At 38.4% G+C, this 14,415-nt stretch overlaps 1 protein-coding gene across 1 annotated transcript in view; it reads left to right on the top strand.

The window, feature by feature from the left end:
* The window catches only part of LOC130918057 (rho guanine nucleotide exchange factor 17-like), a 177,817-nt gene extending 163,462 nt beyond the window's left edge, over nt 1-14,355 (top strand). Inside the window, exon 24 of the mRNA XM_057839929.1 lies at nt 4,094-14,355. Coding sequence (XP_057695912.1) covers nt 4,094-4,302 — 209 coding nt within the window. The 3' untranslated portion in view covers nt 4,303-14,355. The remainder of the gene's footprint in view (nt 1-4,093) is intronic.
* Nucleotides 14,356-14,415: the final 60 nt, after the last annotated feature.

Genomic DNA, 14,415 nt, shown 5'->3' with positions numbered 1-14,415 from the left:
GTATTTGGTAACGCCAACGACCATAAAACTGTTATAAGACCATTAAAGGGGAACTTTGAAGTAAGGTTGGCCAACCATGTTTTTGAATAATATCAATGGCTAAACAATTATAAGCATATTTTCATTATTTTTTTTAACGCAACCCTTCCAGATTCTTTGTTTAACCCATAGCAACGCCCTTGACAACGAAAATGCTTTTCTTCGGCAATCTTCGGAAATCTTCGGAAATTACGTCACACCTAGACGTGCGAGGGAAGTCCACCATAGAACAGTATTGTTTGTTGCATTGCTTCTCGGTAAGATGCCACAGCGGTGTGTGGCGATGTTTTGTTCTCACTCAAACGAAAAGTTGTATGAGTGGCCAAAGGATAGCAGGGCACGTAAATGGACATCTTTCGTTCGCACGAAGCGAATGAATTTCACGCCATCATCTAGTAGTGTTCTCTGCTGCAAACACTTCGAAGATGCCTGCTTCCTTAACCGGTCTGCTTATGATCAAGGATTTGCCAAAAAGTAAGTGTGATTTTTGGATAGATGACTGATGACTTTGTCAAAGCAGAGCTGCCAACTGTTGTGGAATGAACAGTATAAGCTAGCGACGTTAGCCGAGGCTATCCCCGATCATAGTTGTTGTTGCGTTCGCTAGGTTAAGCGTGTTTAAATTGTGCGTCATCTACGATCTTGTCCGAAAGGGTTAATCCACTGTCAATCGGGAAAGGGGTGTGGATGTGCACATAAGCGGGTCGGCGTCGCGGTAATTCACGGTCACGTTGCAGATAGCCTTCTAGTTTGTGTTTCGCCGCTTCGCGAGAGCCGCTGACAGGTGACAAGTGTTGCTTTTAATGTCTGGCAGCGAATCAGCGAGCGCGCAGGCCACGCAGTGAATCATGGGAAATGTAGTCTCGGGACAACACTGAATTGGTGCTTTGTAATCTGCTCGCTTGTGTGAAAAAACTACATTTCCTCACGCCATTAGACGCCACTTTGTTTTCTTATTGTTGCCACAAAAAAGTGGAGAAAGTCATCGGCGACTGTGATATAGTGGATATTATTTAGTTGTAATACGGGAGTTCACCAGTAGAGTGTACGCATGTCATTTAGATGTGTTATTGTTTGTGCCTTACTCCTTCACGAAGAGAGAAACGTTGTTGTTCAGAGTCACTTGGCAAGACGTTGAGTAAAGTTGTAAAAGCCAATAAAGGTGTCGTGTGGGTCACTCGGTCAAGATATAACAACGATTCATCTCCTTCTTTCCCCCCAACGTTTTTGTATTATTATTTTATATGCACGAGAGCTGCCGGATCTGCCAAAATGAACATGAAGTCTGATTATTATTTTTTTAACAATGTCATCAGATAGACAAAAACATAACATTATGTGCAAATGCCTGCATCTTCAAATTATAAAAATAATAACAGCCTATATCTTACCAATGTTGTAATCTCGATGGGTCTTGTATCCATTCCATGTCAGGTAGTCTAGGTACATTGTTTGCATTCTGATTAGCGTCTGGCTAATACATGTTAGATCCAACATAAAATTCCAAGCTCCTCTTCTTCCTCCAACTCTTCAAAAACTTGGATCTCCTCTCTTGCGCTCGGTCTATCGCTTATATCGCTGTTTGAATCATTGTTTGAAGGGCTTTGTTTGGCGGCCGTATGTATGGAGCTGCCAACGCTGTTCCCGGTGTAACGTATCACTTCCGGGTTCGTCCCCTTTCAGGCTCGAACTTCGGAAACCCGATTATTTTGACAAATATACAACATATAAATTATTTTTTCATGCTTTATTTGGTGGACAATGTTTAATTACTTTACTTGTGACCCTATTTGGCATGTGAAGAAATTAGTTCACGCTACAGCTTTAAATATTATGACATGACACTGCCATGAGCATTAATGAATACTTATGGCAGATGTCATTTTGTGTCATCCGGCATATTAGCTCACTTTTGAATGGAAGTAAAAGACACGAGCTGGACATAAATGGAGTTAGTGACATAATTTGCCAGATGATACTTAATGACATCTGGCAAAAGCATTCATCAATGCAGATGATGGTGTCATGTCATAATTATGGCAGTCTTATAACGCCGCCGTGAAATAAAGTGTTACCTATTAACCCAAATAAATCAACAAATAAGCCACACTGGACTAAAAGCTGGAGGATTCAAAAAGTGGGGAAAAAAGTAGCAGTTTATATTCCAAAAATTACTGTACCGGTAATTATGACAACTGTCGCAGAAAAGTTTTTATTATTACCTTTGCTACACTGCTGGCCAAAAGTATTGGCACCCCTGCAATTCTGTCAGATAATGCTCAATTTCTCGCAGAAAATGATTGCAATTACAAATGCTTTGGTAGTAATATCTTCATTGATTTTGCTTGCAATGAAAAAACACAAAAGAGAATGGAGAAAAAAAATTAAATCATGATCATTTTACACAAAACTTCAAAAATGGGCCGGACAAATGTATTGGCACCCTTTGAAAAATCATGTGATGCTTATCTAATTTGTGTAATTAACAGCACCTGTTACTTACCTGTGGCTCATAACAGGTGGTGGCAATCACTAAATCACACTTGCAGCCAGTTAAAATGGATTAAAGTTGACTCAACCTGTGTCCTTGTGTGTACCACATTGAGCATGGAGAAAAGAAAGAGGACCAAAGAACTGTCTGAGGACTTGAGAAGCAAAATTGTGAGGAAGCATTGGCAATCTGTAGTCTACAAGTCCATCTCCAACGACCTGAATGTTCCTGTGCCTACCGTGCGCGGTGTCATCAATAAGTATAAAGCCCATGGCACTGTGGCTAACCTCCCTAGATGTGGACGGAAAAGAAAAATTGATGAGAGATTTCAACGAAAGATTGTGCGGATGGTGGATAAAGAACCTTGACTAACATCCAAACAAGTTCAAGGTGTCCTGCAGTCAGAGGTTGCAACAGTGTCAGCCCGTACTATCGGTCGGCACCTGAATGAAAAGGGACTCTATAGTAGGATACCCAGGAAGACCCCACTTCTGACCCAGAGACATACAAAAGCCAGGCTGGAGTTTGCCAAAGCTTACCTGAGAAAGCCAAAAGCATTTTGGAAGAATGTTCTCTGGTCAGATAAGACGAAATTTATAGCTTTTTGGTAAAAGGCATCAACATAGAGTTTACAGGGAAAAAAACGAGGCCTTCAAAGAAGACAACACAGTCCCCACAGTCAAACTTGGCGGAGGTTCCCTGATGTTCTGCGGTTGCTTTGCTGCCTCTGGCACTGGACTGCTTGACTGTATGCATGGCATTATGAGGTCTGAAGACTGCAAACAAATTTTGCTCCATTATGTAGGGCCCAGTGTGAGAAAGCTGATTCTCCGTCAGAGGTCATGGATCTTTCAGCAGGACACTGACCCAAAACACACTTCAAAAAGCACTAGAAAATGGTTTGAGAGAAAGCACTGGAGATTCTAAAGCGGCCAGCGATGAGTCCAGACCTGAATCCCATAGAACACCTGTTGGGAGATCTGAAAATGGCAATTTGGAGAAGGCACCCTTTAAATCTCAGAGACCTGGAGCAGTTTGCCAAAGAAGAATGGTCTAAAATTCCAGCAGAACATTGTAAGAAACTCATTTGTGGATACTGGAAGCAGTTGTTTGCAGTTATTTTGTCCAAAGGTTGTGCTACCAAGTATTAGGCTGAGGGTGCCAATACTTTTGTCCGGCCCATTTTTGGAGTTTTTTGTAAAATTATAATGATTGTAAAAAAAAAAAAAAATCATTCTCATGTTTTTTTCATTGCAAGCAAAATAAATGAAGATATTACTACCAAAGCATTTGTAATTGCAATCATTTTCTGGGAGAAATTGAGCATTAGGTTTATCTGATAGAATTGTGGGTGTGCCAATACTTTTGGCCAGCAGTGTAGAAAAAAAAAAACATCGTTCAAAGGTACAACTGTGATCTACTTCTTCAAGGCCTTTATATTTTGCTCGTCTCTAACTGCCTGGAATCAAAGGACTAAAAAAATTAAAGGCAATTTTATTGTTTTGAATCAAACAATCAAAAGTTTAAGGCCCGAGATTAATTTGTATTATCTCGTCTTTTAAGGCAAACCGTCGGAGAGTGCTGACGTCGTTGATGGAAACCTTCAAAGGCGCGATTCTGTTCGCCGCAGAGCCTCGGCCCACCTGCCTCCAAAAACCAATCAACTTGTCATATCGGGCGGAGATGGCTACGAAGATTTCAGACTAAACAATAGCAGTGAGACTATTGGACGGGATGACAGCACCAACCATCTTTTGCTGTGGAGGGTCTGAGACGTTCAAGCCTAGTTCGGACTTTGAGACTCAAACCTCCCTTCCTCTTGCTGCATACAAGTGCTTCAGACTTTGTGCATGTAGTGTTTTAGTTTTCTGCTCGGCTCTGGCAATTTTGATGTGCATTACAGTTACAAATCCCTCTTAGACGTAGACATGATTATGTTCACTTCAAACATAGTTTTGTTGTGTATGTTTATACTAGGATGGGTTCCACGACACTGAGAGGATTTTTTGTTATGGCACAGAAGCCTGAAATAGACAATAGATGCAGACGTCTTTTGTCTCCATTTGAGTTGTAAGACGTTGCTAATCTGACGTAACAAAATGTTTTGCGTCAAGTATTGCTATCGCGTAAAACATTTCACTTGGTAATGTAATTTTGTACTGTGTTCAGTGATAACGGTTTGATGACGATTAGCATAGAAGTTCAGCATTGAAGTAAGCTTTGTAAAACCCGATTGGCCGACAGATAATATTTGAAGAACATGTTGAAGGGGAGGATCGAGCACTTTAAGAAGATGCAATGTGTTCTGAAGGTGTGGAACCACTTTTTTCTTTGTTAAATCCATCACCTCCAACTACTAGCCATTTATTTCTTGGATATACATAGGCGTGTGTATTCCACAAGTAATCAGTCTGTTTAATGTTTAATAACAATACAAAGCTAAGTAATGTGTCTTATAAAGACAAAAGGTGCATTACGATGACTATGCCAAAGCCTTTTTTTCTATGTTTTAGTTTGAATGATTGGAAGATTTTTTTTTTTTTTTTTTTCCTAGGAAGAAAAATCGGTAAAATGATTGCTGAGTCCTCAATCAGGAGCTTTTCAAGTTGATTTGCTTAGTAGCATATGAAGATAGTTGTGTACAGTATTTATGTTTTTTGACTTCTTTTTTTCTGGACAGCACTTAATTTATAGAAGATGTAGCTTTCACCTTTTCTTTGCGAGTTGAGGTACAAAGAGGTCACGGTGTCAATTCCTGGGCATGCGGATTGAGTTCAAGCACGCACACAGCACAGGGAATAACAGATTCTCAAAATGCTTACTATTGTATTTTATTTTAAAACACTACAACACTTTCTGCCATGTTTCCACACACTGGCCCAATCTGGACCTCTTAAGGGTGCAATTACAAATGTAACCTGCCATCTTTGCAAGAGAACAAAAATTGCATAAATGTATTACTTGTTTTTTGTTGTTGTTGTGGTGAGTGTGTGACATAAGTGTGAGTCATTTTCACCCAAGGGCGTAGGCTTGCATAGGGACGGTAGGGTATATACAGGGGTATGAAAAAGTATCTGAACCTTTAGGAATTTCTCACATTTCTGCATAAAATCACTATCAAATGTGATCTGATCTTTGTCAAAATCACACAGATTAAAAAAAGTGTCTGCTTTAACTAAAGCAACCCAAACATTTATAGGTTTTCATATTTTAATGAAGATAGTATGCAAACAATGACAGAAGGGGCAAAAATATTAATTTTGTTGCCCCCGCTTTGGCAGCAATAACTTCAACCAGACGCTACCTGTAGCTGCAGATCAGTCTGGCGCATCGATCAGAACTAATATTGGCCCATTCTTCTCTACAAAACTGCTCTAGTTCAGTCAGATTCCTGGGCTGTCTGGCATGGTCTTTAGGTCATGCCATAGCATCTTAATGGGGTTCAAGTCTGGACTTTGACTTGGCCACTCCAGATTGCGTATTTTGTTCTTCTGAAACCATTCTGAAGTTGATTTACTTCTGTGTTTTGGATCATTGTTTTGTTGCAGCATCTATCCTCTTTTTAGCTTCAACTGTCTGCCAGACGGCCTCAGGTTCTCCTGCAAAACATGCTGATGAATCTATGAATTCATTTTTCCATTAATGATTGCAAGTAGTCCAGGCCCTGAGGTAGTAAAACAGCCCCAAATCATGATGCTCCCTCCACCATGCTTCACGGTGGGGATGAGGTGTTGATGTTGGTGAGCTGTTCCTTTTTTCCTCCACACATGACTTTGTGTGTTACTCTCAAACAATTCAACTTTGGTTTCAACAGTCCACAAAATATATTGCCAAAACCTCTGTGGAGTGTCTAATTGCCTTTTTGCGAACATTAAATGAGCAACAATGCTTTTTTCAGACAGCAGTGGCTTCCTCCTTAGAGTCCTCCCATGAACACCATTCTTGGCCATAGTTTTACATATAGTTGATGTGTGCACAGATATATTGGACTGTGCCAGTGATTTCTGTTCGTCTTTACCAGACACTCTCGGGTTCTTTTTACCTCTCTGCGTATTCTGCGCTGAGCTCTTGGCGTCATCTTTGGTGGACGCCCACTCCTTGGGAGAGAAGCAACAGTGCCAAACTCCTTCCATATATAGACAACTTCTCTGTCGATTTATGAGCATCCAGACTTTTAGGGATGGTTATACATATATATATATATTAGAGATGTCAAAATTATCGCGTTAACGGGTGTTAATTAATTTTTTAAATTAATCACGTTAAAATATTTGACGCAATTAACGCATGCACTGAATGAGCCGCTCTCGCATTGCCTCAAACAGATTTCAATGAGGCAGTTTATGGACATTAAGAGTGAAGAGAATGCCACCGGCCGCTTGGGGGCAGTGCAGCGCCGTCCCATACTAATGTTATTCCTTCTAATAGTGGGAGAATTAGTAGTTGTGAGACGTTTATGCTGTTGCTTTGTGCTCCACACATATTTCGGTAAGTTTGCTTTCTTTTAGTGGCAATTATATGTCTCTTGTTGTATTTTGGGTAAGATATGCTCAGAGATATATCTGTTATAAAGGCGAGTGGACACAGGCGTTCTTTGGGCTGCACTGTTTATTGGCATACGCTTCTGCAATTCCTTCACAACAAACAGAAGTATCATTTAGTGAAAGCACAACAAAAATAATATTGCTATCTCTCAAAAAAATAATGTTCACAAAATGAAAAGCACTTGAGTCTGTAGTAATGAGGCCCTATTCTCACACAGCTAAACAACAATGCAAAGTGAACTGGCATTACTCAGAGTTTGGTCACTCAATTCTTATTATTGTTATTTTTATTCTTATTATATTAACTCTACTTTTGATTGAAATTTGTACAAATTTTATTAAAACGAAAATATGGAGGGGTTTTAATATAAAATTACTATAACTTGTAGCTATAACATTTATCTTTTATGAACTACAAGTCTTACTATCCATGGATCACTTAAACAGAAAGAATGTTAATAATGCCATTTGTGGATTTATTGTTATAATAAACAAATACAGCACTTATGTACAGTATGTTGTATGTATATATCCGTCTTGTGTCTTATCTTTCCATTCCAACAATAATTTACAGAAAAATATGGCATACTTTAGAGATGGTTTGAATTCCGATCAATTACGATTAATTATGATTAATTAATTTTTAAGCTGTAAGTAACTCGATTAAAAATTTTAATCGTTTGACACCCCTAATATATATATATTTAGGGCTGTCAAAATTATTGCGTTAACTAGCGGTAATTAATTTTTTAAATTAATCCCGTTAAAATATTTGACACAATTAACGCACAAATGCCCCGCTCAAAGATTAAAATGAGAGCACAGTTAAAGGTGCTTGTTGTGTTTTTCGGAGTTTTGCCGCCCTCTGCTGGCGCTTGGGTGCGACTGATTTTATAGGGTTCAGCACCCATGAGCATTGTGTAAGTAATTATTGACATCAACAATGGCGGGCTACTAGTTTATTTTTTGATTGAAAATTTTAAAAGTTTTATTAAAACGAAAAAATGAAGAGGGGTTTTGATATAAAAATTCTATAACTTGTCTTTTAAGAACTACAAGTCTTTCTATCCATGGATCGCTTTAACAGAATGTTAATAATGGTAATGCCATCTTGTTGATTTATTGTTATAATAAAGAAATACAGTACTTACGTATCGTATGTTGAATGTATATATCCATCTTGTGTCTTATCTTTCTTTTAATTTACAGAAAAATATGGCATATTTTATAGATGGTTTGAATTGCGATTAATTACAATTAATTAATTTTTAAGCTGTAATTAACTCGATTAAAAATTTTAATCGTTTGACACCCCTAATATATATATATATATATATCTTTTACCCAGCTTTATTAGCAAATCAAGAATCCTTGATCGCAGGTCTTCAGACAGCTGTTTTGACCGAGCCATGATGCATATCAAACAATGTATATAGTAATAATATAATTTTATAGTGGGCAGGGCAGCTTTAATCGATTCGTCAGTGATTGGACACACACCTGACTTAAAATGTTTGGTAAAAATTAGTTTCAATTGCTCTTTAAGCCTTCTGCCTAAAATACGAAAACCTATAAATGTTTAGGTTTTTTTTTTTAAAGCAGACACTGTTTTTACATCTATGTGGTTTTGACAAAGATCAGATCACATTTGATGGGGATTCTATGCAGAAATGTGAGAAATTCCAAAAGGTTCATATACTTTTTCATACCACTGTAGGTAATTTAAATTGGCTTCCCATATGTTGTAAGGATAGAATAGATCATACCTATTAAGAGAATGATTTTGTCTGTGTTCAGACTTACATTTATCCATTTTCACTTGCTGAATGTGCTGGTCCATTTTTATCCCCCTCAAATGCACGTTTGATTGGCTGATGACTTGACTTGAAATCCCCCCGCCAAACAGACACAAGTGCACTCACACAGCAGCGACAGATTCATGTCGACAATATTCCGCCTCCTCCGGCCCCTTTGAAAAGGAGGGATATTAGAATTTTTTTTTCAGCGAGCAGCAGCCAGTGTAAGCAATGTAAAAACACGTTAAATGTTTTGGAAGTGGTGGAAACACCACTAATTTTGCTACTGAACGTCCAACCTACATCAGAGTTAGCGTAACATTAAACTGTGAACTGTAACTTGCAAAACCATTGCGGTCAGGCCAGCCTCCACAAGGAACAACAAAGTCAATCTAGCCGTCCCTTATTTGGATCATTGTTTGCATTAAGTGCATTAGGTAATGCAACGCAGTGGCTTTAGAGTACAAGACCCTTTATTTGGAAAAAAAAAAAAACAGCAGCTATCCAAGAATGGGTCCACTTCAGGGAGACACTGACATGAACATGAAATCACACATCAGAATTTCATGAGAGTACTTTAGTCTTACATCGGTCCTTGGATATCCCCCCGAATTACTTTAATATTATAAAACTTCAGTTTGAATCTAGGGGTGCTCCAGTGTCTCCCAGAAGTGGACCCATTCTTGTATAACTGTCAGGTTTTTTTTTAATAAAGGGGCTTGCAGTTCAAAATGTTTCTTTAGTAGTTTTTGAAAACAAAAGTTTGAATCAATTGTTGTGTCACCACAATCAATACACATGAAAGTTCGTATAAATCAATATGAATTTATTTTGCGTTGATCATATAGCCTATCAGTTAATTAGGTTCATATTCATGAGAAATATAGCCCTGACCCCCGTTCAATAATCTGTTTGGTTTTACTAATTTCCCGTCGCCAGCAAAAAATATACATGCAGGTTATATATATATATATATATAATCCCTACCATTGTTAAGGCCAAACCTACGCCCTTGTTTTCACCTGCTATAATTTCAGTCGCGAGTGTGCTAGATACTGAGTAGGTCAGAAGGACAAATGCTAAGCGCCTGCACGTGCCTTCAGAAGGCTAGAAGTTAAGCCATTTTACACATTTACGCATGCAAACACACACACAGATGCCAGTGGAAGTGAAGGACAGGTGAATGTATTCTTACTGACCATAGCCTAAGGATTTGAGATTTAGCGCGGATTGTTTTGGATCACTCCAAGCTGAGAAAGCGCACCATCGGCCATCTGGGTTCTTCACCTCGTGAAGATCAGCATTAGGTGAACGCTCCCACTGCGAGGAGGAGCTAATGCTTAAAATGGATTAAACTGGTCATTGTGATATCTGCTTTGTAGTTAATGAGTTAGTGGCCGTGCCTGGCGTTAAATAGCACCTGTCTTAGAATTTACCAAATGTTTTCTTTCGTGGTTTGGCTGCTTTTCTTTCCCCTACATAATGTTGTTTTGTGGTCAGTATGTGATGGACTGCAAAAGCTCATTCTAAACTCAAGAAATTAAAATATGTTCATTGATTGATTGGATGACATGAACAAGCTAAAGAGGTCCATTAAAAATTCCTTTATCGAGACGATAATATTCAGTTTTGAGCAACACTGCTGCTGATCCATTGATCTGGATTTAAAAAGAAAAACATACTTTTGACCGGACTAATCAAAGCATAAAGAAATATTTCCATCTAATGCTTAGACAAATGGTTTAAGGTAGAGTTGTCTCGATTAGATATTTTGGCACACGAATCGAAGAATCAAAGATCTGCTGATATCGAGTAACGATCTGATACCTTGGCAATGTATTAAATAATTTCTTACAAAACATACTTTTTTTTTGTTTCTTTTGACAATATCCTTGTAAATCTTAATTATTTTGTTACTTTGTAACCATTCAAGAAAATGTTAAAAACACAAATCTTTTTTCCATCCAATTCCAGCCTTCTAAAAATGTTGCTTATTTTGTTGCTTTGTAGCCCTTTAATACACTGCTGGCCAAAAGTATTGGCACCCCTGCAATTCTGTCGGATAATGCTCAGTTTCTTGCAGAAAATAATTGTGATTACAAATGCTTTCATCGTAATATCTTCATTTATTTAGCTTGCAATGAAAAAACACCAAAGAAAATGGAAAAAATTTTTACATCATTATCATTTTATACAAAACTCCAAAAATGGGTCGAATAAAAGTATTGGCACCCTTTGAAAAATCATGTGATGCTTCTCTGATTTGTGTAATTAACAGCACCTGTTACTTACCTGTGGCACATAACAGGTGGTGGCAATAACTAAATCACACTTGCAGCCAGTTAAAATGGATTAAAGTTGACTCAACCTCTGCCCTGTGTCCCTGTGTGTATCACACTGAGCATGGAGAAAAAAAAGAAGACCAAAGAACTGTCTGAGGATTTGACAAGAAAAATTGTGAGGAAGCATTGGCTATCTCAAGCGCAATCTCAAGTCCATCTCCAAACACAATATTCCCGTGTCTACTGTGCACAGTGTCATCCAACAAGTGTAAAGCCCATGGCACTGTGGCTGACCTTCCTAGATGTGGACGGAAAAGAAAAATTGTAAATAGATTTCAACGAAAGATTGTGCGGGTGGTGGATAAAGAACCTCAACTAACATCCAAACAAGTTCAAGCTGTCCTGCAGTCCGAGGGTACAACAGTGTCAACCCGTACTATCCGTCAGCATCTGAATGAAAAGGGACTCTATGGTAGGATACCCAGGAAGACCTTACACTTATGACACAGAGACATAAAAAAGCCAGGCTGCAGTTTGCAAAAGCTTACCTGAGAAAGCCAAAAATGTTTTGGAAGAATGTTCTCTGGTCAGATGAGACAAAAGTAGAGCTTTTTGGGAAAAGGCATCTACATAGAGTTTACAGGAAAAAAACAAGGCATTCAAAGAAAACACGGTCAAACATGGCAGATGTTCTGCGGTTGCTTTACTGCCTCTGGCACTGGACTGCTTGATTGTGTGCATGGCATTATGAAGTCTGAAGACGACCAACAAATTTTGCAGCATAATGTAGGGCCCAGTGTGAGAAAGCTGGGTCTCCCTCAGAGGTCATGGGTCTTCCAGCAGGACAATGACCCAAAACACACTTCAAAAAGCACTAGAAAATGGTTTGAGAGAAAGCACTGGAGACTTCTAAAGTGGCCAGCAATGAGTCCAGACCTGAATCCCATAGACCACCTGTGGAGAGATCTGAAAATGGAAGTTTGGAGAAGGCACCCTTCAAGTATTAGTAGTAATATTAGGCTGAGGGTGCCAATAGTTTTGTCTGGTCCATTTTTCGGGCTTTGTGTAAAATGAATGATTTTTTCCCATTCACTTTTTTCTTCATTGAAAGCAAAATCAATGAAGATATTACTGCCAAAGCATTTGCAATTGCAATCATTTTCTGGGGGAAATTGAGCGTTATCTGACAGAATTGCAGGGTACCAATACTTTTGGCCAGCATTGTAATAGAAAATAGCTAAAAAACCCAATCTTTTTCACCCACTTCCAATCTAAAAAGGAGCTCAGGCCTGATTTCCGAACACCTCTGGATTATTTTGTTCCATGTAGCTTTGACAGTGATAGACCTCCGTGAAGTTGGCCCTCCATCAGACTCAAGTTTATAGAAAAATTGCCATTCGTTTGTGGTGAAAAATTTCTGCTATCATTTTTTGAGATATTAACAATTCTTTTATAGGTAAATCTAAGGACAGTTAAAAATGGTGTCAATTGTTTGTACTACATTTATGCTGTACAAATTTTTCGTTTGTGCTGCTATCGTTTTTATGATATTGAAATATTAATTTTGAGTGATGGTGTCACGCAGCCCCCGCATTTATTGCAAAATGAACACAAAATGGGGCCATTCGTTTATGCTACGTTTGTGCTCTAAAAATTTTCGTTTTATAAATATTGAGATATTCATTTCTAGTAATGACGTCAATGGCAGCACCTCCGTCGCGGCTGATGAAGCGTACCTACTCTCTCTCAATAACAGAGGGGTAACAACAACTAGCGCAAAAGAACTATACTGCAAAATGGACCCAAAGTGGTGCCATTTGTTTGTGCTACGTCTGCGCTAGTTGTTGGGACACTCCTCTGTTATTGAGAGAGTTGGTACTCTTCTCAGTATCTCAAAAATGATTGCAGTACCAACCAGCACAAACGTAGCACAAACAATTGACACCAATTTTAGCCATTTTTTGATGAGATAATTGTGCTGGTTGACCTCAGATTGACCTATAAAAGAATTGCTAATATCTCAAAAACAGTAGCACAAATGAAAACATTTTCAGCACAAACGAGCACAAACCTAGCACAAACTAATGACATAATTTTTCTATAAATTTGAACTGGGGAGGCTGGCGTTGAGTGATTGTTTCACTGCCAAAGCGATTAAACAATCCCTGCCAGCTCTCCCTATGCCTGTAAAAATTGAACATTTATCACCGTCAGTGGTAGCCAATGAGTTAATACTTAAAATAAATAAATTCATTCTCTTTCACTCGATTACGAGCTTCTAAATATGACATGATCGGGCCTGATTTCCGATCACGTAATAAGATCGAGGACATACCTAGTTTAACGTTATCATTACGTGTTGTTTGACTGTTTAAGCATACAATTTTTGCCAAAATCTGTGAAAATGCTGTAGTATACTCATGCTGGCTGTAGGGTCCAGAGGAGCGTGCTGCTGTATTTTGTGTGTTTGTGCAAACAATGACACAATTCATTTAACATATGTGTGCAATCTGGGCATCATTGTGGGGGTTTTTTTTTCTCTGTAAGGTAGCCAGTTTAAGAAATAGAAATAAAAATCCAACATGACATTTCGTTGGTCAGATCAACAAATTCCTAAAGAAAAAGGTCACGCGAATGTCATTGTTATTAGTTCAGGCAGAAATCTTGATTTGATTTTCTCAATCAGTGTTAGGAAAAAAAAAAATCAACAGAGAAATTTTACTCTTTAGTAAACAACAGAAAGGTTTTAATCTTGTCCCTTAAAAGTCATTTCACTAGTATGTCTCCTCATGCCTGATGTGGGCAAAGTCTTTATTGTTGTAAATATTAAATGGCCTTTTTCTGTAAATAGTGCACCTGAGGTCCTGAATTGTCGATATAAATCTAATGGCATATTTTTATATATTTGTGTAAAGCTTTTTGTTTATATTTTATGTTGTCTTCTCCAGCCATGTGAGAATCACATGTAAATTATATCTGTCATCTCTCCAAAAACAAGACTCGATGGCCTCCGTTTTGACTAAACAAAAGATCGGTGCCATTTGTGTTGTTGCTGGTAGCCAGTTTCACTCTTTGTGTTTTCAGTGTGATGGGCGTCTGCATGGATTTGCTGCAGGTGACACCTTCTAGTTGTCAAATGTCACTTCCTGTGTTTACCTGTTCTTCTTTCATTGTTGGTTCATAATTGTAATTAAATATGTTCACTGGTGCCACTTTGTGACTCCTTTGTAGCTACCAAAGACTGAAGTGAAGTACAGGGAGTC

Source organism: Corythoichthys intestinalis, chromosome 6 (genome assembly GCF_030265065.1).
Source record: "Corythoichthys intestinalis isolate RoL2023-P3 chromosome 6, ASM3026506v1, whole genome shotgun sequence".
Classification (NCBI taxonomy): Eukaryota; Metazoa; Chordata; class Actinopteri; order Syngnathiformes; family Syngnathidae; genus Corythoichthys; species Corythoichthys intestinalis.
The sequence above is the reverse complement of the archived record's forward strand: the minus strand, read 5'-3'. Positions and strand labels throughout refer to the sequence as shown.